This window comes from Spea bombifrons, chromosome 4 (assembly GCF_027358695.1).
Source record: "Spea bombifrons isolate aSpeBom1 chromosome 4, aSpeBom1.2.pri, whole genome shotgun sequence".
NCBI classification, from domain to species: Eukaryota; Metazoa; Chordata; class Amphibia; order Anura; family Pelobatidae; genus Spea; species Spea bombifrons.
In genome coordinates, this window is record NC_071090.1 from 107,709,274 (window position 1) to 107,731,994 (window position 22,721).

Genomic DNA, 22,721 nt, shown 5'->3' on the forward strand with positions numbered 1-22,721 from the left:
ATATGTGTTCTATATATCATATATATATGTATTCTATATATCATATATATATGTATTCTATAGATAGATAGATAAATAGATAAGATATATATATATATATCTATAGAATATATTTTTAAATATGAAATTATATGTTCCTAATGCTTAATTTAAGAAAAGAAGTTTGAAATATATGACAGGTGTTAGGAGATTAGGGGATAATTAATTACTATTATGGGCAATAAAAATAATTGCGTCATGTATTTAGAATTAACTTTTTTTTTTTTGAATATTCTGCACCAGTTTAAGGATGTTATATAAGGATGGAACCGTTCGGGAAGAACTTCTAAAGAAGAAAGTGAAGCTTCACTTCTAACGTCCTTTGTTTTGTATATGAGTCATCCCTAAAAGGATTTTAAAAGGGTTTATCTCTTTAATCCGTGATATCTCTAGCGCCCTTTCTTCTGCCCTCATTTTAGCCTTTTAACATTCTAAATCTTGTCCCTTTCTTGGTCCGGCAACTACTTAAATATTCAAGGTTCCTTAATTCCCCGTAACTCTTCCTCCAACCTATTTTCCTCTTTTACAATAAACTCTATAAAGTGGGCTTAGTATCCCTTAGAAACTGCAGATTACACATAAATATCCGGGGGGGGGGGGAAAGAAGAAAGAAGGAAATGCCTTCCGGCTAATTCATTGAGAACGGATTCAGCCGCGTGTTTAAAATTCTAATGAACAAATAAATATAATGAAATCTATTAATAAGGGGACGTGTGCGGGTCAGGAGGGGGGAGGGGAGTGCAAATCTTTGAGAGATTAAAGGGTTAAAAGGCAAAGAGACACCACATTTGAGCTTGATATCTGATTTGATATTAGAGTGAGTAGATCTCCCAAAGTCTGCATGTTATTGCCCTATAAAATGTATGTTTATACCAGATCGGGTTACTTATACCTACCAAATGTCCCGACTTTTGAGAGACAGTGCTAATTTTTGGGCTTTGTCCCTCAGCGCTGCCCTAGCCTCTTGGCTTCGCATGCGGAGGGGATCGTGGGCCAGTTGGGGAGATCCTCTGATCTTATTAAGTGTGGCCTTAGGGACATTTAAAAAAAAAAGACATAATAAATAAGGACAAAAGTATCAATGAGGAGACTGTTCCCCCAAAAATCTTTTTGAAATTGTCCAAAAATGTACTCCCTAACCCCAAAATAAAACTGACAGCCTTAGGAACCAAAAGACGGTGACACGAAATTACCAACGTTAAAGCTCATGAATCTGTGAATAGGTTCCTTTAAGAATCCTTGAAGGATCCCGTGGTGATTGGCCAATGGGAAGAGACACGCCTATTCTAGTTGGCTCAAAGCGGAGCAATGCTCTCCTCTGATTGGCTAACCATAAAAATTCTGTGGGGTATAAGCCTCCTGGTGGGGGTCTCCATCCAGCATAAGCCCCTTATAAAGGGGGATCATGGCTCCGGACAATTAGTTTATTTCCCAGCAATGAATTACCTCTACCACTGGGCTTGCAGTCATTAAATTAACCTCTTGATGACATGAAGGTGGCAAGTGAAAGCAGACACTGCGAACCTAAGAAAAGGGTATGTATTTCCTCCATTAAATATTTTAACAATATTTTAGTATTTTTTTTAAAAAAAATGAAAGTGTTTAGTGTAGAATGTAGGCCTTAATCAATAACGATAAATTCATAATTTTTACTGGTTTTTTTGTATATACAAATACATTTTAGGATAAATATTTTACTCTGAGATTATTTTTGATGGGAAGAATGCTATTTAATTTGCCATTTGCACTGTATCAGCCTGCACCTCAGCATTGAAACAGTTAAACGTGGTTGCGTCATACACTGTCTGTTTTAACCCTTTTCCTACCCGTGAGCTTGTGTGCTCCACCCTCCAAAAGTTCATTGATCTATGCCCCAAAAAATTGCAATAACCTAATTTGGATATTATGTTGGAATATATATATATATATATATATTATATATATCTATGTTTGTGGCATTGTTTCTTATGAGATTTTTCATGAAGGTTAATTGTAGGTCGGCAGTGATTCTAATAAATAATTAATCTAGACATTTAAATGTCTTCATAATAGAATGAGAATATTCCAGTTTTAAAAAAGTTGGCTTTTTTTTTTTTTTTGTAAAATTGTATTTTTTATTTTTTTTTATATTTTGCAGCTTTTAAAACCAATGGTTGAAAAACAAAGACGGGAGAGAATAAACAAGAATCTGGAGGCGATACGAGTTTTATTATCGGGAGCCATGGGACACGAGGTGGGAATATGTAGAGATCTATGTTATTTATTTGTCAGCGATCCAGCTCTTTACTATTTGCTGTTCTCTAAAACTATTTTATAACTAAATACAGCTTTAGAAACGTAATTCCTCGTAGTACTGATGACTAGCCAAACCTTTCCCAGAAATAATTATTCAATAAAGTAAAAAAAAAAAAAATTGAAAAAAATTTTGCCTGGATCACTTAATTGTCATGTGACACTTTGCCATAGAAGAGGGGCGTCCAACCTGCGGCCGGCCATCTGCTGCAGGACTACAACTCCCATACTCCTCTGCCAGGTCCTTAGCTGAAAGAGCATTGTGGGAGATGTAGTCCTGCAGCAGCTGGAGGGCCGCAGGTTGGGCAGCCCTGCCATAGAAACCTGTAATACACCCTCATAAGTTTTTCTTGGCTACCATACGAAATAGCACTATTAACCCCTTAAGCACAATGGGCAGTCCCTAAACCCATTGAAAACAATGCACTTTGAGCCCGTACGTATAAGGGCTTTGTCATTAAGGGGTTAAATAAAACGGAGACACATAAAGTCATTATATTACTTCTCTATGTTTTCACAGAAATTAAGGAATCCAAAGATAGAGAAAGCTGAACTCCTTGAGTACACAGTTCAGTTTCTCCAAACGAGCAGGCTGGCTTCAGGAGGAGGCCAACAAGAAGCCAAGTCATGTTACCATTTTGGACACAACCATTGCCTTCAAACAGCTATTAACTTCATCAAATCAAACAAGGAACTCCACCATGCTATTCAAGTTCTCCTTTCCCAACAATTGTCCTTAATAGGTCGAACTGTGGAATCTTCAGCTCCAAGAATTAGGGATCACAGCTTTAGCCATCTACAACCACTGATGGCCACATTTGCCGAGAAAGAAATGACGCACAATTCATGTTCTAATAACGTTTCTCTAGACCATACGAACACATTTGTTGCTACCCAAGGTCACATTTTATCAACAAACCAGACTGGCATGTGCTGGAGACCTTGGGTTTGAAGCCTACATCCTTTTTACAATGAAGCTCAGACGTGGACAAATCAGTCTAAGGCTTTTGGGGCAATCCATTATGTCATTAATGAAGCTGGAGTGGGCTAAATGGATTGTGTTAATCCCCAGTACACTTAAACTGTGTGGAACAGGTGGCTTCCCTAATCAGTTTTCATGATCCAGCGAGGAGGGCTGCAGAGCAGCCTAATGGCCATGAGGGGGCGACAAAGGTGCACAGAATATATCCCAGCCTCAGCTGCCAAATATATATTCTGCAGAGAGTGAAATTTCAAATATTCAAAAAGGATAAACAACATCTGATGCATTTTAAAAGCTTTTGTTATTTTTTTGAATATTACCATGTGATTTTATTTATATTTTTAAATAATACATGTTATTATATTTGTGAATCTTGTAATAAAATACATGCGGATAGCTGTGTCTTTCACTATATTTCTAATGTTCCTATAGGCTTTACAAAAATCACTAAAAGAGATCCCTGCGTTCATAGTACCTCAAAGAAATTTGGCCTACGCTCAAGATTTGAACCTCAAATCAGAGTTTGTATTCACCGCAGCAGGTGTAGACGAGACCATTAACAGAACCTGGACTGAATGGTAGTCAGGGCACACATCAAAAATTCTGGACCCCATTAGTCAACTTTTTATAGAATGCATATTTATTTGAAGTTTCTATCTGTAAGAACTAGAAGCAGGCCAAACATCTCCATACCACTGTGAGGACGCTCAGGCCCGATTCTAATTTCAAGGGTGCGGCTCGGCTAAAGTGAGTAAATAGAAACCTCTCTAACATTTATTTTCTTACTAATGACTGTAATACACTTATATCTGCAGGTACATTGCTAGATTTCTAAATGATCCGGTGCTATAATGCAAAGTCATGCAAAACTTTATAGACGTCAAGTGATCCCTTGGTAAAACAAATTAATGGGGCAAGGCGTGTTAATCAACTAAGCCACAGAACCACTAGCTGTAGGTAGTGCTATGATGTGGCAAAACTGGGAGAATTGAGAAACGTCCTTGCTATAAGGGAACTGAACATCCGTTAAACCATCCCCAGATGAAAGAGCGAGGTGTGTGACCGGAATATATGGAAAAGGGGTGTTGTGCAGGATTTCAAAAGATAAGTAGGCACTGCTGAGATTCGAACTCAGGATCTCCTGTTTACTAGACAGGCGCTTTAACCAACTAAGCCACAGCGCCACCTTCTGATGAGGAGCAGGGTTATTTTGGTGAGTTACATGGTGATCTGTGACATCCTTGGCCTCAAAAGCCAATAGGGTCCCCCTGCACAGATTTAAATTTTGTTCCCGTAATTGTTCCTACTTAGGGCTTCGATTTGGCTGACGTTATAAATTCCTTACTAATATATTAAAAATATATTAAAAATGTCAGTTGTTTAAAGACGCATAAACAACATCTGTTGCAAATGGCACCAAGCTTAGTAACTATCATTTAAAAAGATTTTTAAAATCCATTTTTTAAAAGCTGTTATTATTTGTGTGAATATTACCATGCATACAGCATTTTGTGACATGCAGGAGTATAATCATTTGATGTTTTATGTCTTGTTGCGAGGGGTTCTATTATTTGAACAAACGTGTTGGCAGAGTTTGCCCTAAGGTTCCATTATCTATGTGTGTATACGTAATTTCCCATTAACCAGCTTTTGTTTTAAATTAGGTGGTTGTCTGAAGGTCCAGATTGAAAGTTGAGGGAAAATGCGCTTTAGCTCTTGACGCTCTGCTAGTATCGGCTGTAGATCTTGGATAATTGTGCTACGTAGCTACCAAAGTATGTGTCAGGAGGTTTGTTTCTCTGTGTATTGCAGTCGGTGCTGTGCAGGGTTTCAAAAGAGCGATAGAGGCACTGCTGAGATTCGAACTCAGGATCTCCTGTTTACTAGACAGGCGCTTTAACCAACTAAGCCACAGCGCCACCTGCTGAATGTTTGTTGCAAGACTATCTTTGGTGAGGCTTGGTGTAGGGACCTTACACTGACTGAATACGTGGAATCAAAAGCTTGATTGTTACTACTTATAACTCAGATTTGAGTGCATATTCACTTAAAGTTTCTATCTGTAAGAACTAGAAGGAGACCAAACATCTCCATACTACTGTTATGAGGCTCATGTGCAATTCTTACCTCTTGGCAAAACAAATGAATGGAGCAAGGAGTGATGTGCAGGGTTTCAAAGGCTGGGGAGAGGCACTGCTGAGATTCGAACTCAGGATCTCCTGTTTACTAGACAGGCGCTTTAACCAACTAAGCCACAGCGCCATCTGCTGTGCTGGTTTGTAGGACTTTCTTTGGTGAGGCTTGGTGTAGGACATTTAAACGCTGATGTGTGGCTGAATACTTGGAATCAAAAGCTTGATTGTTACTACTTATAACTCAGATTTGAGTGCATATTCACTTAAAGTTGCCCCTTGGCAACCAGCTCCCATTAACCAGCTTTTGTTTTAAATTAGGTGGTTGTCTTAAGGTCCAGATGGAAAGTTGAGGGAACATGTATTTTAGTTTTTCACACTCTGCTAGTATCGGCTGTAGATCTTGGATAATTGTGCTACGTAGCTACCAAAGTATGTGTCAGGAGGCTTGTTTCTATGTGTATTGCAGTCGGTGCTGTTCAGGGGTTTCAAAAGAGCAATAGAGGCACTGCTGAGATTCGAACTCAGGATCTCCTGTTTACTAGACAGGCACTTTAACCAACTAAGCCACAGCGCCATCTGCTGTCCTGTTTTGCAGGACTTTCTTTGGTGAGACTTGGTGTAGGGCCCTTAAACGCTGATGTGTGACTGAATACTTGGAGTCAAAAGCTTGATTGTTACTACTTATAACTCAGATTTGAGTGCATATTCACTTAAAGTTGCCCCTTGGCAAAACAATTGAATGGAGCAAGGAGTGATGTGCAGGGTTTCAAAAGTGCTATGGTTGCTGCTATGGAGAGGCATAGTATGAATGGAGAGTGGAGTACATGCAAAACCAAGAATATAGAGGCACTGCTGAGATTCGAACTCAGGATCTCCTGTTTACTAGACAGGCGCTTTAACCAACTAAGCCACAGCGCCATCTGCTGTTGTTGTTTCGCAGGACTTTCTTTGGTGATACTTGGTGTAGGGCCCTTAAACGCTGATGTGTGACTGAATACTTGGAATCAAAAGCTTGATTGTTACTACTTATAACTCAGATTTGAGTGCATATTCACTTAAAGTTGCTCCTTGGCAAAACAATTGAATGGAGCAAGGAGTGATGTGCAGGGTTTCAAAAGTGCTATGGTTGCTGCTATGGAGAGGCATAGTATGAATGGAGAGTGGAGTACATGCAAAACCAAGAATATAGAGGCACTGCTGAGATTCGAACTCAGGATCTCCTGTTTACTAGACAGGCGCTTTAACCAACTAAGCCACAGCGCCATCTGCTGTCCTGTTTTGTAGGACTTTCTGTGGTGAGACTTGGTGTAGGGCCCTTAAACGCTGATGTGTGACTGAATACTTGGAGTCAAATGCTTGATTGTTACTACTTATAACTCAGATTTGAGTGCATATTCACTTAAAGTTACCCCTTGGCAAAACAATTGAATGGAGCAAGGAGTGATGTGCAGGGTTTCAAAAGTGCTATGGTTGCTGCTATGGAGAGGCATAGTATGAATGGAGAGTGGAGTTCATGCAAAACCAAAAATCATTAAGGCACTGCTGAGATTCGAACTCAGGATCTCCTGTTTACTAGACAGGCGCTTTAACCAACTAAGCCACAGCGCCATCTGCTGTGTTGTTTTGCAGGGCTTTCTTTGGTGAGGCTTGGTGTAGGACACTTAAATGGTGATGTGTGGCTGAATACTTGGAATCAAAAGCTTGATTGTTACTACTTATCAATCAGATATGAGTGCATATTCACTTAAAGTTACCCCTTGGAAAAACAATTGAATGCTATGGTTGCTGCTATGGAGAGGCATAGTATGAATGGGGAGTGGAGTTCATGCAAAACCAAGAAGAACAAAGAAATGTCCCTACTGTTAGAGAAAATAACATTCATTACACCATCACCATAAGATGAAAGAGTTTTCTGATCTGAACAAAAACAGCTTCTATGAAAAAAATAATTAAATAATCCACAAAGCCTCCAGTGAGCTGTGATGGCCGAGTGGTTAAGGCGTTGGACTCGAAATCCAATGGGGTTTCCCTGCACAGGTTCGAATCCTGTTCACAGCGGTTGCCGTTTTTTTTTGTTGGAGAGATTAAGATGGAGTTATACATTCCTAAATATATTAACAAAATGCATACTGATGATGGCTAAAAGATTTAGAATAAATTGCACCCTAGTATAACTTAATGATGCTATTGAGAAATTCAATTATGAATACACAGAAACACTATGATATATTTTACAGTGTTAAATATTAAGTGCTTGACAGATGTCTACACTTTACGTTTACACTTCAAAAGGACTTCACCAGGGTGTAATCACTTCTAGACAGTTCCAATCAACAGGAAACTCCACATAGAGAAGGAAGTCCTTATTTTCTGTCAACATGTAGAACAGACGAAACTCATGCAAATCTTATTACGTTTATTCATGTTTAAAAATAAAAAGGCACTGCTGAGATTCGAACTCAGGATCTCCTGTTTACTAGACAGGCGCTTTAACCAACTAAGCCACAGCGCCGTTGCGAGCAATGCCTGTATTTATTATTGAAATGCCTGAGAACAGGATGTGGACATTAGTCTGCCAAAAATTTTGCAAAAAATGCAGAAATCCATGTTTTAAGCACATTGTACATTTTTTTATGTAAACTTAGCTTCTTATGTGGTCTGTTGTAACATTACATACATATCCAACAGTATCTATAACCCTACTCAGTGAATCCAACCAATATTTAAATGTCTCTTGCACATATTGCTATATAAAAATAGAGATAAGAAATACAAGTAAACATTTTCACACATATTGGACTGCTGTTATCATCAGAGGTGGGAAACAATAATTGTCCTGAAAACGGTCAATACAGGTTTAATAATAATAATAACAACAACAACAATAATAATAATAATAATAATAATTCTTAGTCGATCTGAAAATGTGCTCTTTAGGTTGTGTTTATAGATCTCCAATCACATGGTGCTTGTTCTGGCATCCGCCTTTCGAATGTATCAAGCTGTGATGGCCGAGTGGTTAAGGCGTTGGACTCGAAATCCAATGGGGTTTCCCTGCACAGGTTCGAATCCTGTTCACAGCGGTTAGGTTTTGCTTTGAGATTGGTATCTACTAACTATAACTTTATAAGAAAATTGATAATAATTGAAAAGAAAAATAAAGTCAAGGAGAGAAGAATAAAAAAAAAACTTTAATCTTGTTTACTTTACAAGCAGGTAAGCAGCTAAGAACACTCAAATTAAGAAAAGCCAAGTCTCTAAACACACCCTCTTTTATTTACAATAAAATCTAATTCTATATAAACTACAACCTATTTACACATAAGGGGTGGAGGTATACATTCCACATTAGGAATTTGCCAAGGAAACTTTAATTAGAATAAACTACAATGGATACTGTATTGGAAAGACAAATATGACTAAATAACCCCTTAGGTGCCAGGAAAGTGTGCAATACATTACTTTTCAATATTGTTTAATAATTACAAGGTTATTAATTCAGTTAAAGGTGCTGTTCCTCTTAGTCAAAAATAATTTAGTTTTTTTTTTAGGGTAACACTTTGAGTCACATGAAAATTAAGTATTCTCAGCATAAAATTATAAATTAGGCATACTTTTTCCTTATTTCTGGAAAGGGTAGGGGTCATTTTAAAGAGACAATGCAGAGTATACGTCTGTCACTGGCTTATTTAAGTTAAACGCAATTTAACACACGTTAAAATATATCAGTGTTTCTTAAAAAAAAAAAAAAAACTAATCTAATTTTATTTCTAAATAGAACGGTGATCAATTGTCATATTTGAACACATTCTGAAATGGAACCATATTTATTTATCCATTTTTTCTGTGATGGGCCAACTTTAATTTTATTTATAATAATAAAATTTATTTATTTATTTTTTAACCACCCAAGTTTTGGTTATCCATATGCAATAAATTCACATGGGAATGGGGGTACCTTCACGTAGACAGGTCAAGAGATAGACACTGACACTGTTCAGAAGTATGAGGTGAAAGTGTCGTTTAGTAACATACTGTTCTCAAATTGACAATTGAAAGTCTTCTAGACGGAGAAGCACTATCTGAAATAAAGACTCATTTAAATGTCCATCAGAAAGTCCTCCTTACACCTACTTCATTTATCTTAAGTAAATAAAAGGACAGTACAATGTAATCATATGGTTCATTAGAGACCGTTCCATATCCCTAGCACAGCCTCCAAACTTTAGCTCTTGGTCCCATATTTTTATAAGAAGAACACAGAATGTTCTAAAGTAGATGATCATTTCTGAAAACAAGTCAAATAAAACAAGATGTTCTGTGGTGATTATCGCAGTGAGGTCTACAAGGTCCCTCGCACCCCTGAACCTCATAACGTTGTCTTGATGATTTGTCTTTGGATGATTTGTCATAAGAATGATTGACTTGAGATGAGCCAAACCCGAGATGGGTTACTTCATCTTCTGCTTCTTGACGATGTCCCTCTCTTTTTCGAGTTTCTTCCTTCTTCTTTCTGGAATTTCTTCTAGGCTGATACCGTGGTTACCGCTCCTGTAGGCACAAGTAAGAAAACAACATTATTAAAGAAGACTAGTAAGACTATTCTCTTTATTGTAATGATTCCAACATTTTAACGGTTTAGCTGTAGTGGAGTCTACTTTCTTCTCTTGAGGAAACATGGACATGCTGAAAACAAGTAGGGCAGCAGCTGGAATGACATACAGCCAAGGGATAGAAACGGCCAAAAACCTGTTTTTTGGGGCATGCTCAGGGTTGGGGGGTCTTCTTAGACCCCCCTAGATATCTTGTGTGAGCACTCGTTAAGGCCGCCTGCAGGTGAGTAACTTGCACTTATGGAGCCCTGAACAAGGGGAAGGAAGCTGAAGGGGGAGGGGTGTCGGCATTCAGCCCAGTGGTAAAGTCCAGCCCATTGACCCAATAATAAAGCAGCCAAGATATATCAGACAATATACTGAATGCGCGCTATGCACTCTGAAACACATTTTCAGAAAGAAAACAAATAAAAAAAAACACTACAAGGAACACAGAAAAGATCCAGTCAGGATTTAAATGCTTTCTTTTCACTCTCAGCACCCCGGTGGATACATGTAGAATTGCAAGTAAAACACAAAAAAAGGTTCAGGTAGTTGCATCAGAGAAGCCTAGACAGGGTAGACGAGGGAACAATCCCCCCCCCCGCTTCTTTTTTGTCAGCCCTCCCCTACCTTTAATACACCCCATTCATAAATATATTATCCTGTAATCCATAACAATAATGAGCTGGACAGTGTCCAGAACATAGAAGGAATGTAAGGACAATATTTGGGAATAAGGAGGCAAAAAAGAGATATTGCTCACCCAGGTAATACATCTGGGGGGGTTGGGAGAGGCTTGTTAAATCCATCTTTTCCCACCAACCAGTAAGTGTCCTCAACTCCTTTCCCCTACGAATACAAACAAAAGAAAAGGGCTTTAAAAGAAGAATTCATGATGAGAAAATGGACTAATAATAATAATAATAATAATAATAAAAAAACTTCACCCGTGATTGTAGAAATATCGCCGGCCTGGCTTAGTATATTACCTTAAGCTCGGTTTTACCCCTCACGTCTATCCGGTATCCCTCCTGCAAAGATCTCAAGATGTTCACAGTACTGACGTTGACGTGAACGCGATACGCTGGTGGGGAAAAAAAAAGGGGGTCAAGGAGACAATCAGTAGGGCCCTGGAGTCTTACACCTGCAGTGTAGAAAGGGGTCAGATGTAGAATATTTTGAATAATTGATTATGGGTTATTAAATATGTAACACAAAGTTATTTTTGGTAATCAAGAGGTCACCATGGACATAGTGCGGGGGCGGGGTGGTGATTAGATAATGCATAGAGAAGACTTCCTACTCTATTTCCATAGCAATGCCCTGATAAAAATGGCAGAACTAGCATAGGAATTCATCAAGAAGGATATTAGGAAGTAAAAGCCAAACAGTATGTAATGACGTGAAGAAAATTACCAGATGTAGTAGAATTGGAATCACTTACGTAGTCCGGTGGATTCCATACGGGAAGCGGTATTGACGGTGTCACCAAAGAGGCAATATCGTGGCATTGTTAGTCCCACCACTCCAGCTACGCATGGTCCTGGATAATGGGAATTAACAAAGGATATGGATATGGGGGACAAAAAGAATGACACAAAAAGAAGAAATAAACCAAGATGAAGAAAGGAACCATAACAGACACGTGGTGATCAGTGGTAGCATCCTTGACATCTTCTCACCTGAATGGAGTCCGATTCTGATTCGTACCGGAACCTCTGGCATATGTCTCATCTTAAAGGACCCAACAGAACTAAGGATATCCAGAGACATGTTTGCAATCTCCGCTGCATGACGGTTACCATTTTTCTTGGGAAGACCTGAAGCCACCATATAAGCATCACCAATAGTTTCCACCTAAGAAAAAAGTGGGACAAGAGGTTTGTAACACTGAGAAAACAGCACAAGCTAGCTCATCTGTATATACAGAGAGAGTACGGAGCGAGCTATCTGTCCCCTGTATATACAGAGAGAGCGCAGCCCGAGCTATCTGTCCCCTGTATATACAGAGAGAGCGCAGCCCGAGCTATCTGTCCCCTGTATATACAGAGAGAGCGCAGCCCGAGCTATCTGTCCCCTGTATATACAGAGAGAGCGCGGCCCGAGCTATCTGTCCCCTGTATATACAGAGAGAGCGCAGCCCGAGCTATCTGTCCCCTGTATATACAGAGAGAGCGCAGCCCGAGCTATCTGTCCCCTGTATATACAGAGAGAGCGCAGCCCGAGCTATCTGTCCCCTGTATATACAGAGAGAGCGCAGCCCGAGCTATCTGTCCCCTGTATATACAGAGAGAGCGCGTCCCGAGCTATCTGTCCCCTGTATATACAGAGAGAGCGCAGCCCGAGCTATCTGTCCCCTGTATATACAGAGAGAGCGCGGCCCGAGCTATCTGTCCCCTGTATATACAGAGAGAGCGCAGCCCGAGCTATCTGTCCCCTGTATATACAGAGAGAGCGCAGCCCGAGCTATCTGTCCCCTGTATATACAGAGAGAGCGCAGCCCGAGCTATCTGTCCCCTGTATATACAGAGAGAGCGCAGCCCGAGATATCTGTCCCCTGTATATACAGAGAGAGCGCAGCCCGAGCTATCTGTCCCCTGTATATACAGAGAGAGCGCGGCCCGAGCTATCTGTCCCCTGTATATACAGAGAGAGCGCAGCCCGAGCTATCTGTCCCCTGTATATACAGAGAGAGCGCAGCCCGAGCTATCTGTCCCCTGTATATACAGAGAGAGCGCAGCCCGAGCTATCTGTCCCCTGTATATATAGAGAGAGAGCGCAGCCCGAGCTATCTGTCCCCTGTATATACAGAGAGAGCGCGGCCCGAGCTATCTGTCCCCTGTATATACAGAGAGAGCGCAGCCCGAGCTATCTGTCCCCTGTATATACAGAGAGAGCGCGGCCCGAGCTATCTGTCCCCTGTATATACAGAGAGAGCGCAGCCCGAGCTATCTGTCCCCTGTATATACAGAGAGAGCGCAGCCCGAGCTATCTGTCCCCTGTATATACAGAGAGAGCGCGGCCCGAGCTATCTGTCCCCTGTATATACAGAGAGAGCGCAGCCCGAGCTATCTGTCCCCTGTATATACAGAGAGAGAGTGCAGCCCGAACTATCTGTCCCCTGTATATACAGAGAGAGCGCAGCCCGAGCTATCTGTCCCCTGTATATACAGAGAGAGCGCAGCCCGAGCTATCTGTCCCCTGTATATACAGAGAGAGCGCAGCCCGAGCTATCTGTCCCCTGTATATACAGAGAGAGCGCAGCCCGAGCTATCTGTCCCCTGTATATACAGAGAGAGCGCAGCCCGAGCTATCTGTCCCCTGTATATACAGAGAGAGCGCGGCCCGAGCTATCTGTCCCCTGTATATACAGAGAGAGCGCAGCCCGAGCTATCTGTCCCCTGTATATACAGAGAGAGAGTGCAGCCCGAACTATCTGTCCCCTGTATATACAGAGAGAGAGCGCAGCCCGAGCTATCTGTCCCCTGTATATACAGAGAGAGCGCAGCCCGAGCTATCTGTCCCCTGTATATACAGAGAGAGCGCAGCCCGAGCTATCTGTCCCCTGTATATACAGAGAGAGCGTAGCCCGAGCTATCTGTCCCCTGTATATACAGAGAGAGCGCGGCCCGAGCTATCTGTCCCCTGTATATACAGAGAGAGCGCGGCCCGAGCTATCTGTCCCCTGTATATACAGAGAGAGCGCGGCCCGAGCTATCTGTCCCCTGTATATACAGAGAGAGAGCGCGGCCCGAGCTATCTGTCCCCTGTATATACAGAGAGAGCGTAGCCCGAGCTATCTGTCCCCTGTATATACAGAGAGAGCGCGGCCCGAGCTATCTGTCCCCTGTATATACAGAGAGAGCGCAGCCCGAGCTATCCGTCCCCTGTATATACAGAGAGAGCGCGGCCCGAGCTATCTGTCCCCTGTATATACAGAGAGAGCGCAGCCCGAGCTATCTGTCCCCTGTATATACAGAGAGAGAGCGCAGCCCGAGCTATCTGTCCCCTGTATATACAGAGAGAGCGCAGCCCGAGCTATCTGTCCCCTGTATATACAGAGAGAGCGCAGCCCGAGCTATCTGTCCCCTGTATATACAGAGAGAGCGCAGCCCGAGCTATCTGTCCCCTGTATATACAGAGAGAGCGCAGCCCGAGCTATCTGTCCCCTGTATATACAGAGAGAGCGCAGCCCGAGCTATCTGTCCCCTGTATATACAGAGAGCGCAGCCCGAGCTATCTGTCCCCTGTATATACAGAGAGAGCGCAGCCCGAGCTATCTGTCCCATGTACATACAGAGAGAGCGCAGCCCGAGCTATCTGTCCCCTGTATATACAGAGAGAGTGCAGCCCGAGCTATCTGTCCCCTGTATATACAGAGAGAGCGCGGCCCGAGCTATCTGTCCCCTGTATATACAGAGAGAGGGCAGCCCGAGCTATCTGTCCCCTGTATATACAGAGAGAGCGCAGCCCGAGCTATCTGTCCCCTGTATATACAGAGAGAGCGCAGCCCGAGCTATCTGTCCCCTGTATATACAGAGAGAGCGCAGCCCGAGCTATCTGTCCCCTGTATATACAGAGAGAGCGCAGCCCGAGCTATCTGTCCCCTGTATATACAGAGAGAGCGCGGCCCGAGCTATCTGTCCCCTGTATATACAGAGAGAGTGCAGCCCGAGCTATCTGTCCCCTGTATATACAGAGAGAGCGCAGCCCGAGCTATCTGTCCCCTGTATATACAGAGAGAGCGCAGCCCGAGCTATCTGTCCCCTGTATATACAGAGAGAGCTCAGCCCGAGCTATCTGTCCCCTGTATATACAGAGAGAGCGCAGCCCGAGCTATCTGTCCCCTGTATATACAGAGAGAGAGAGCGCAGCCCGAGCTATCTGTCCCTGTATATACAGAGAGAGCGCAGCCCGAGCTATCTGTCCCCTGTATATACAGAGAGAGCGCAGCCCGAGCTATCTGTCCCCTGTATATACAGAGAGAGCGCAGCCCGAGCTATCTGTCCCCTGTATATACAGAGAGAGCGCAGCCCGAGCTATCTGTCCCCTGTATATACAGAGAGAGCGCAGCCCGAGCCATCTGTCCCCTGTATATACAGAGAGAGCACAGCCCGAGCTATCTGTCCCCTGTATGTATGCGGGTTATACCTTCATACAGGTAAAAGGGTAAATGAACAGTGTCTCACCTTGTAGACATCATGGGAACCAATAATGGCATCAAATAATGTATAAAGGTCATTGAGAAGGTCAACAACCTCAATGGGGTCACTCAGGGAGGATATAGTGGTGAACCCTACGATGTCACTAAAGTAGATCGTGACTTGGTCAAAATGTTCTGGTTCCACTGGTACACCAGTCTTCAGAGCTTCAGCAACTGACCTAAGAATGAGATACAGTCATAAGACAATGAGTAGAGATAAGCGAAGGAAGAGGTGTTAAGACTGAAGAGAGATAGAGGTTCACAAACAATGTGCAGGAGTAAAATGTTGGAGAGCATAAACTAACTACATATCATTCACCACTCAAACATCTGCCACCGCTTTGGGTCTTTCTCTTATATTTTTGTTTTTCTGTCCATCTACCTCCCCCCTTTATTGCTCCCATGTGCCCTTATCACACTTACGGGGGAAGCATTTGAGTGAGCAGCTTGTCTGTCTTCTGCTTTTCGATCTCTAGCTCTTCAGTTCTCTCCCGGATGAGGTCCTCCAAGTTACTAGAGTACTGCTCCAACATTCTGAGCATTGAGTCAATAATGTTTGTCTTGCGTCCACGGTTTATGGTTTTAAACTAGTACAAGAAACATAAAAGTTAACATAACTGACTGGCATTCAAACTCATAATGACTTTGTAATAACACGGTAGAAGAAGATGACATGTCAACTCTTGAAGATGCTTGTCAAGAAGCACTCATGGACTTTGTAATAACACGGTAGAAGAAGAAGAAGATGGCATGTCAACTCTTGAAGATGCTTGTCAAGAAGCACTCATGGAATTTGCCATCAAACATCAAAGGTGGCACATAGGTAGACTGTACATATGGTCAAATATCTCAAATATTTTTCTTCTGGATCAGGGAGGTGAGATACAACCAACACGGTCTATAAACCCGGGAAAAAAAGAACAGTCAAATAAGAAAGCAAACATTATGATTGGGTCTTGGTGTCACCTGGTCAAAGACCTGGTCAATATTGGGTCTTCTCTCTGGATGTTCACTCCAACATTGCTTCATTAGTTGGATACATTCTGGAGGCGCCTGATCCAAGGAAACAGATGGACGGCACAGAGGGGGTGGGCGACGGACCTTGCGTATTATTTCTATTGGGAATAATGAATGGAGGAATGTATTAAAACCGGGAAAGCAGGAATGCCTCTTTTTGGTAAATAGTTTCTGTGAGAGATTTTACTCCAATTTTATACTTGGAAGTTAATGATAAAATGGCGGAATTCGTGTATTTGTAAAAGGACAGGGGAAGAGAGGTGAGTATTGACAAAATACCTACCCTCAGCGGACAGCTCTAACATACAGTATGGAGAACCCCGTATAATAACCTCTTGTGTTATTATAGCAAAGCTGTAGACATCCCCTCGGTAGGTGCCTCTCTCACACAGTAGAGGGTCTCGGAGAAGCTCCGGCGCAGTCCACAATAGGTCTGCAATCAGAAGGGCCCAGTGAGGAACGCTACCATACTGGCAATGTGCATTTACAACACGGAGTAGCTGATTATGGGAGTTTGAGGTTGGCTATGACTCACCCTCAGGCCTTGGCTCAGCTAGGGACAGCCTCTGGGCATCATACAATTCATTCATTCCATGGTCCGTGACTTTAAGTACAAATCTCCCATCAACAACACAATTTCGTGACTTGAGATGCCCATGCGAAATCTCACGATGGTGGAGAAATTTCAAGCCCTGTCAGAGAAATCGAAATTTGGTTATCCAAAGAGCCTCCATCAAACGGTTATTATTAGGATGCATTATTGCACAGGTTCCAATCTACAGATCCTTGGTGCTAGATACTTGTGTCTGAAAACCCTGTTTATAGCATTTTTTAATTTGAATCCCTCTCTTACCCTCTCTCATCCCACCCATTTCACCTTAATGAGATCGAGCAGTAGCGAGGATTTGAACATCCAGTCCAGCTTCATGTCCTGGTTCTGAATAAGATCCTCCAGACTCCCCCGGGAACAATGTTCTGATACTACTCCTAGTACACCCATGTCATGAAATAGTCCCAGGTATAGGTTAACGTTCTCGTGTCGGAGCTCACGAAGCTAAGAAATAAAAAAAAAAAAAAATAAATAAAACGAATAAAACCGTTCATAAATAAGTGGTAAAATTTACAAAAAAAACTTACACTGAACTACATTTGTTAAACTCAGAATATTTTTTTCTTTGAAAGGTGAAATATTATACAGTATATGGTATGTTTGGGGCCTGGGGGAAGCACTTTTTGAGTGCACTCTTTACTTCCTGTCCTATGCTCAGGAAGTGAAATTGTGCGAAGGCAAGCTGTCCACTGACACTTACCATACAGAAGACGTTCTTCGTGGCAGGTCGGATCTCTCCGTGCTTCTCACCGGGGAACTTTTTTACCCAAACCCAGTCCCCCTACAAGAAATTCAACCACAAACAAACGGGCATTCAAGGAAATCAGATTTGATAAAAAAAAAAATCATATTTAACAAACGTAAATAAGAGAGTTTTACCTCATACACCCCTACATTTGTGTTGTGGGGAGTGGCGGCCATCATGCTCTTTCCAGATATCGAATGACGAGGTGTCCTCATGTCACTTACGCTTCTCCCCAGCAGACTGGTTCTGCTATCATCAGCCACCTTCTGAGAAGACAAACGTCTGTTATATCTTTTTCTTTCTCTGGTTTAATAGACCTCCTTCCAGAACCAAATGCTCACCTTCCTGCTCTGTGTGTGAATAAAAGTCAAATCCTCCAGCGTAAGAATTATTTTATTGGGTCCTTTCAGCAGTTTTGCCTGCTGGATTCGTCGCCTGTGGAGCAAAATAATGGCGTGACCACAGGACTATGTTGTGTCTGCCTGGAATGTCGTCGATATACCGCACAACACATATACAGAACGTGAAAAATACCCACGGAAAATCTATTAACAATTTACATAGTGACTGCAGAGTGTCAACAAATGCCTGTAAAGAATATATATATATCGACGGCAGTGAACGCAGGATATAGTTATACCTTACAACTATACATACCTTATGTAGAATGAGAGAGACGCTCCAGTGAGTGCGAAACTTGCAATCAAAATAAAAACCAAAAGCATAAATGCTGGATCCACTCCTAAAAAAATACACAGCGTGTCCATTATCAATGGCTAGTTACATGGTATTATTCAGTATTTTGTGTCATCAGAACAGGAAACAGATTGGCTCTTCCCTGTGTCTACTTATTTAATGAACTCCCTAAATGGATCAGGATGGAAACACAGACTCTGCCGGCAGATCGGCCTCATATGGCCCATCTAGTCTGCCCGCTTTTCCTGCCGTAAACCTCACCAGTCGGTGGTCTAGTCTTAGATACGATCCCATGCGTGTGTGAAATTCCCTCACTGTATTAGCCTCTACCACCTCTGCCGGGAGGTTGTTTCACTTATTTACCATCCTTATGCATCCCTGCGAACCTCTGATCCCTGCGCACCATTGCTTTGTGACATCTCTTGTGACTCTATAGTCTATTGACTATTCCCATGTTAACTTGCTGATGGTATTATAGTGTATTGGGACGATGCCGGCTGTGAGATTTACAAAGAAGAAGATTTGTGGTGCCCTCCCGTTAACCTCACACTATGAGCCTGTTTAATAGACTTTCATGCTATCCGCATGAAGGCTTCTGGCTGAGTTCAATGAACTCGGTCATTTAATATCTTAGTGGTTTTATAGACTGAGCTGTGATGCCACAAGGCATCTGATCTGATCTGGAGCTGATCTCCTCAATGTTATGTCCTAAAGAATTTATTTTGTAGGGACATCACCAGCGCCCAAGACACTGTCCTATGTAGGATCTCAACGTAATGCCTCATTTTGGTACTAATCAAACGTATCTGCTTGAACGGATCCCCTTAGCTACTTCCCAGCCTAATCTGATACTGGTGGTGGCCTTCTTTCGGAGAACCCATGTTGAGCCAAAGCCAAAGACAAAACCATGGTTGGTCATAAAATGTCTGTAACCTACCCTACTTGTAATGCAGAATATAGGTGATAAAGAAGAGTCCTAGGCATTTCCGAATTAGTTATTTTCAAACTTTCCAGGAGGCGTCCAGTCAAAGTGTAGAGATTTCAGGTTCATAAACCTTTAAATTCTCATGGTTTACTCCCCTTTTCTAGATACATGGCCACCAGATCCTATATCCAGAGGGTTCACCAGTTTTTGAAAACCTGATGCGTTTCTGTCCCCCCCAGAGACTGAATTTGGACAGCCTGGTTACACCCATTAATGGCTTCCTGACAATGGTAGAAAACTACTCCACGTCTTGAGTCAAATCAACAGCAAGTTCCATGGGAGGGCCCAGTGCACATTAACTTTAATTTAAGATATATACGTCATTCTAGAATAACATAAATCCAGTGCGTTAGCCATACTGAAAATGCACTTTATCTACAGTCTATAGGAGTTCTTTGTTCTTTATCCTTCTACTCTTAATTGGTTTAAGGTTCTGTAGTACTCACCACCGATGCAGATTGAGGTACGATCAAACCAACAGTCAGAATCGGTTCCAGGACGGTAGCCAAATGGAAAATGAATTTCCCCTACATATCGGAGTTCTCCTTTGGCTGGTAGAACTTCATATACTGGTTTAAATTTTCCACTTTCTCCATCTGTATCTAGGATTACATAGGGGGTCTCCGAGTCTCCGTCTTCATCAAGAGATACAGGAAACCCAAAGCCCTCAAAGTGAAGGTTCGGAGCGTGGTGTGCGATGGAAGTGGCCGTGGCTCTTTGCCCAGATTTGTAGGATCTGTCTACCGCTGTGGCCAGGAGGTAGATGGAATTGTAAATGGTGGCAAAGAGTGGAGATACCTAAGTGACAGAAGAAGACAAGACAAATACTCAAACTGTATTCCATCTCTTTGTCAATGTATGGTTACAAGGAGACATTGGTAAACAAAGGATCCATCATACAGACAATACCTCCACTGGGTCAATATTTCGTGGCACTTCGCCATTGTCTCTGGCGTTTTTAAACGTCTCGTAAAAGTCCCCATGCTGAGAGGTAACGGTTATAGTAAGTACGGCGTCGTACGCTCTTCGGAGCTTGGTGTTGTTGGTAAACACTGAGTTGGGGCGGTTATATGGAAAGCTATACAGTAGAGTGTCATAAGGAATGAAGACCACGGAGCCATCGGTTAAGCGCATGTCATGGGCTACTTCCAGGAGGTGACGCTGGTCTTCCCCACCGATCAGAACGGATTGCATGCACATCACCACCACTGCAATAGAGACACGGGTAGAGATAAATAGAGGGAATGAAGATGAAGCAGCAACTTGGGTTCATGAATCACTCACTATCCTCACCTCTTACTCTTCTTCTTCTTTTTAACCTCCTCAGTGCCTCCCTTGCTCCTTCTGCCCCGTCTCCCATGGTAACTACGGGTCCCACTGGCAATCCCCAACTACGGAGCGCATCCGCCAGCTCCCTTCCAGCTCCTGCCCAGAGCTCTTGTGGCCCAATCACCACTGCAACCCCAGCCCAGCGGAAGAAGCTTAGTACCGTGTACAGAATGTGGACTGGATATGGTAGAGGGCTCAGAACCCCGAGGCAGGACCATGACACCATTGGCTTGTTCCAGCCTTTTGCAAGTAGGCTTGCAGCAGAACAATATCCAGGGTTGGCTGGGCCAACAAAGGCAGCAGCAGAATGTTCCATAAGAGCGAAAGCAGCAAAAGCCCTCGGGGCCGAGCATCCTTGGGTTAATAGTGTATGCTCAAACCAAAGGCCTGAGGTCAGAGATTTATCTCTGTTTAGGTCAGAGAAAGCCAGACGAGCAGCCACCTCGGGGAAGGCTTTAGACAAGAAAGGGTCACAAGTCCAAGGTCCCACCAGGCCAATTCGGAAGGTGGCTGTCCACACTTTGCTTGGAGAAAGGAGAAGAAAGAGCAAGAGGAGAGATGAAGTCCACCTAGGGTGGTTGGAAAGGAAAAGTAAGGAGCTTGGTAGGTTCATGGTCTCGCTAGGATGCCAGGATTTTACGGGCGCTGGGCTCTCATGGCTGAAGTTGAAAGGAACATGAAGAGTTCGGTGACCAGGAGAAAAAAAGAAAAGGAAAGAGTGGAGTAAAAAGAGAATTGAAAAGGACAGAAAAAGATACGATGAGATAAACTGACATGGTCACAATATACGTCACTTGTCCTAAACAATAATGATGAAGTACCAATTCTACAAGGTTGAGTTAAAGTCATTGTTGCAAAAGAGGAAAACTAAACACTGTGTTTTATTTTCTAAAACGTTATAAATAATACCTCTAAATTGGGAAATTCTCATAACTGAACTTATTACAGTTTTTTTTTGTTTGTTTTAGCCCTCAAGTAGAGCTTTCAGGATCTCTACATTTTATGGTTTCCAATTCAATCTAAGGGCCACCTAGACATATTTCAGAAAAGAGGTTCTTCGACGTTTTATGTCTAGGGACTGCTTGAAAAGAATCGGAAACCAAGGACCATCCCCTCGCTCAATGTTTATTCCTCAAAGTAAAAAAAAAAAAGATGCAAGTACATATGAAATGATGTCATCAATTTAATGCAAAGCTACAGCAAAAGGTAAAACTAATCCCTCCGTCTCTTGGGTGGATAGGAAGGGGTTATAGATTAACAGATGGTCCACAAGGGTTTGCTGGTCATCAGCGTGTAAAAAAACTAAGATATTAATTTAAAGGGTCAAATAATACTCAACATTCCGTATTCAGAACCCTCCTTCGAGTCGAGCATCTGCAGAAATATATCGAGTATGTTGGCCAACTCTAATCGACGTGTATTTCATTAGTACGACATGACATTGCATCGTGGAAGCCCCTTCTTTACCACCATAACTAATTTCTCCAGCCCCCTCTCACTTGTAGTCTTCAGAGGTCCTCTCTTTGGTCCTACAGAAGAGCGTTCCTCAAACCCAAAAGCATTGACTCACCTGGGTGCCTCTTCCGTCAATTTGCTGACCCTCTGTTGGAACGGTAATTATTCCTGGAGGTTTTCGGTGGGCTACGGAAGATTCCTAGAGAGATCTCGAGGGTCCGTGTGTGACGGAGAGTTGAAGAGCACAACCGAGAATCCTAATCCTGATCTTTAATCTGCTTTTTTTTTCTCTCTGCTACTTATGGTCCTTACTGTCCAACTACCCCATGCTCCTCTTAATCTCTCCTTCTCTGCAGTCCCTGCTCTCATCTCTGGTCACACTTACACACGTTTGAGTGTCCTCTTCTCTCACACACTTCATGTGTTCCTTCCCTCCGCCGTTCTCTTCTCCTCATACTTTTTTTGCACAATACTTTAAGTTACTTCTCTTCTTTTTGGCTAATCTCATCGTTTCTTCGCTGTCTACGTCGTACGGCTTTCCCACCTCTTCATGTTATGGCTGAGTTGGTGGACCCCTCTTCCGCTTTAATTTCCCCCTTCCTCTTCTCCATTATCTCAAAAGATGTTGATTCTCTATT

At 42.5% G+C, this 22,721-nt stretch overlaps 2 protein-coding genes and 10 non-coding genes across 12 annotated transcripts; 3 read left to right on the forward strand and 9 right to left on the reverse strand.

Moving 5' to 3' along the window:
• Positions 1-1,529: 1,529 nt before the first annotated feature.
• LOC128491566 (transcription factor HES-7.1-like) lies at positions 1,530-3,493 on the forward strand. The gene is made up of 3 exons (XM_053463884.1): positions 1,530-1,574; positions 2,177-2,272; positions 2,852-3,493. The coding sequence occupies exons 1-3, from the start codon at positions 1,530-1,532 to the stop codon at positions 3,281-3,283; spliced, it is 573 nt and encodes a 190-aa protein (XP_053319859.1). The 3' UTR covers positions 3,284-3,493.
• A 930-nt stretch (positions 3,494-4,423) lies between these two features.
• On the reverse strand, positions 4,424-4,497 carry TRNAT-AGU (transfer RNA threonine (anticodon AGU)). Its single transcript has one exon. It is a non-coding gene; the product is annotated as a tRNA-Thr (tRNA).
• A 661-nt stretch (positions 4,498-5,158) lies between these two features.
• TRNAT-AGU (transfer RNA threonine (anticodon AGU)) lies at positions 5,159-5,232 on the reverse strand. The gene has a single exon. It is a non-coding gene; the product is annotated as a tRNA-Thr (tRNA).
• Positions 5,233-5,501: 269 nt separating this feature from the next.
• On the reverse strand, positions 5,502-5,575 carry TRNAT-AGU (transfer RNA threonine (anticodon AGU)). The gene has a single exon. It is a non-coding gene; the product is annotated as a tRNA-Thr (tRNA).
• Positions 5,576-5,948: 373 nt separating this feature from the next.
• Positions 5,949-6,022, reverse strand: TRNAT-AGU (transfer RNA threonine (anticodon AGU)). Its single transcript has one exon. It is a non-coding gene; the product is annotated as a tRNA-Thr (tRNA).
• Positions 6,023-6,292: 270 nt separating this feature from the next.
• On the reverse strand, positions 6,293-6,366 carry TRNAT-AGU (transfer RNA threonine (anticodon AGU)). Its single transcript has one exon. It is a non-coding gene; the product is annotated as a tRNA-Thr (tRNA).
• Positions 6,367-6,637: 271 nt separating this feature from the next.
• Positions 6,638-6,711, reverse strand: TRNAT-AGU (transfer RNA threonine (anticodon AGU)). The gene has a single exon. It is a non-coding gene; the product is annotated as a tRNA-Thr (tRNA).
• Positions 6,712-6,982: 271 nt separating this feature from the next.
• TRNAT-AGU (transfer RNA threonine (anticodon AGU)) lies at positions 6,983-7,056 on the reverse strand. The gene has a single exon. It is a non-coding gene; the product is annotated as a tRNA-Thr (tRNA).
• Positions 7,057-7,424: 368 nt separating this feature from the next.
• On the forward strand, positions 7,425-7,506 carry TRNAS-CGA (transfer RNA serine (anticodon CGA)). The gene has a single exon. It is a non-coding gene; the product is annotated as a tRNA-Ser (tRNA).
• Positions 7,507-7,886: 380 nt separating this feature from the next.
• On the reverse strand, positions 7,887-7,960 carry TRNAT-AGU (transfer RNA threonine (anticodon AGU)). The gene has a single exon. It is a non-coding gene; the product is annotated as a tRNA-Thr (tRNA).
• Positions 7,961-8,449: 489 nt separating this feature from the next.
• On the forward strand, positions 8,450-8,531 carry TRNAS-CGA (transfer RNA serine (anticodon CGA)). The gene has a single exon. It is a non-coding gene; the product is annotated as a tRNA-Ser (tRNA).
• A 1,343-nt stretch (positions 8,532-9,874) lies between these two features.
• GUCY2D (guanylate cyclase 2D, retinal) lies at positions 9,875-21,241 on the reverse strand. Its single transcript, XM_053463387.1, has 18 exons — positions 20,593-21,241; positions 20,209-20,507; positions 19,746-20,097; positions 18,276-18,360; positions 17,960-18,053; positions 17,753-17,884; positions 17,574-17,654; positions 17,141-17,317; positions 16,799-16,955; positions 16,547-16,696; positions 16,213-16,361; positions 15,670-15,833; positions 15,233-15,425; positions 11,726-11,900; positions 11,488-11,586; positions 11,033-11,127; positions 10,807-10,892; positions 9,875-9,999 (listed from the first exon to the last, which is right to left on the reverse strand). Exons 1-18 carry the CDS (start codon positions 21,239-21,241, stop codon positions 9,900-9,902), a joined length of 3,237 nt encoding a protein of 1,078 aa, XP_053319362.1. The 3' UTR covers positions 9,875-9,899.
• Positions 21,242-22,721: the final 1,480 nt, after the last annotated feature.

Excerpts from the sequence above, each read along its gene's own strand:
- LOC128491566 (XM_053463884.1), top strand. The coding sequence starts at position 1,530 with ATGAAGGTGGCAAGTGAAAGCAGACACTGCGAACCTAAGAAAAGG. Across the intron at positions 1,575-2,176 it reads ACTGCGAACCTAAGAAAAGG|CTTTTAAAACCAATGGTTGA; the intron begins GTATGTATTTCC and ends TATATTTTGCAG. Across the intron at positions 2,273-2,851 it reads CGGGAGCCATGGGACACGAG|AAATTAAGGAATCCAAAGAT; the intron begins GTGGGAATATGT and ends ATGTTTTCACAG.
- GUCY2D (XM_053463387.1), bottom strand. The coding sequence starts at position 21,241 with ATGAACCTACCAAGCTCCTTACTTTTCCTTTCCAACCACCCTAGGTGG. Across the intron at positions 18,054-18,275 it reads TCTCTCTCATTCTACATAAG|GCGACGAATCCAGCAGGCAA; the intron begins GTATGTATAGTT and ends TTTGCTCCACAG. Across the intron at positions 11,901-15,232 it reads GTTCCCATGATGTCTACAAG|GTGGAAACTATTGGTGATGC; the intron begins GTGAGACACTGT and ends CTTTTTTCTTAG.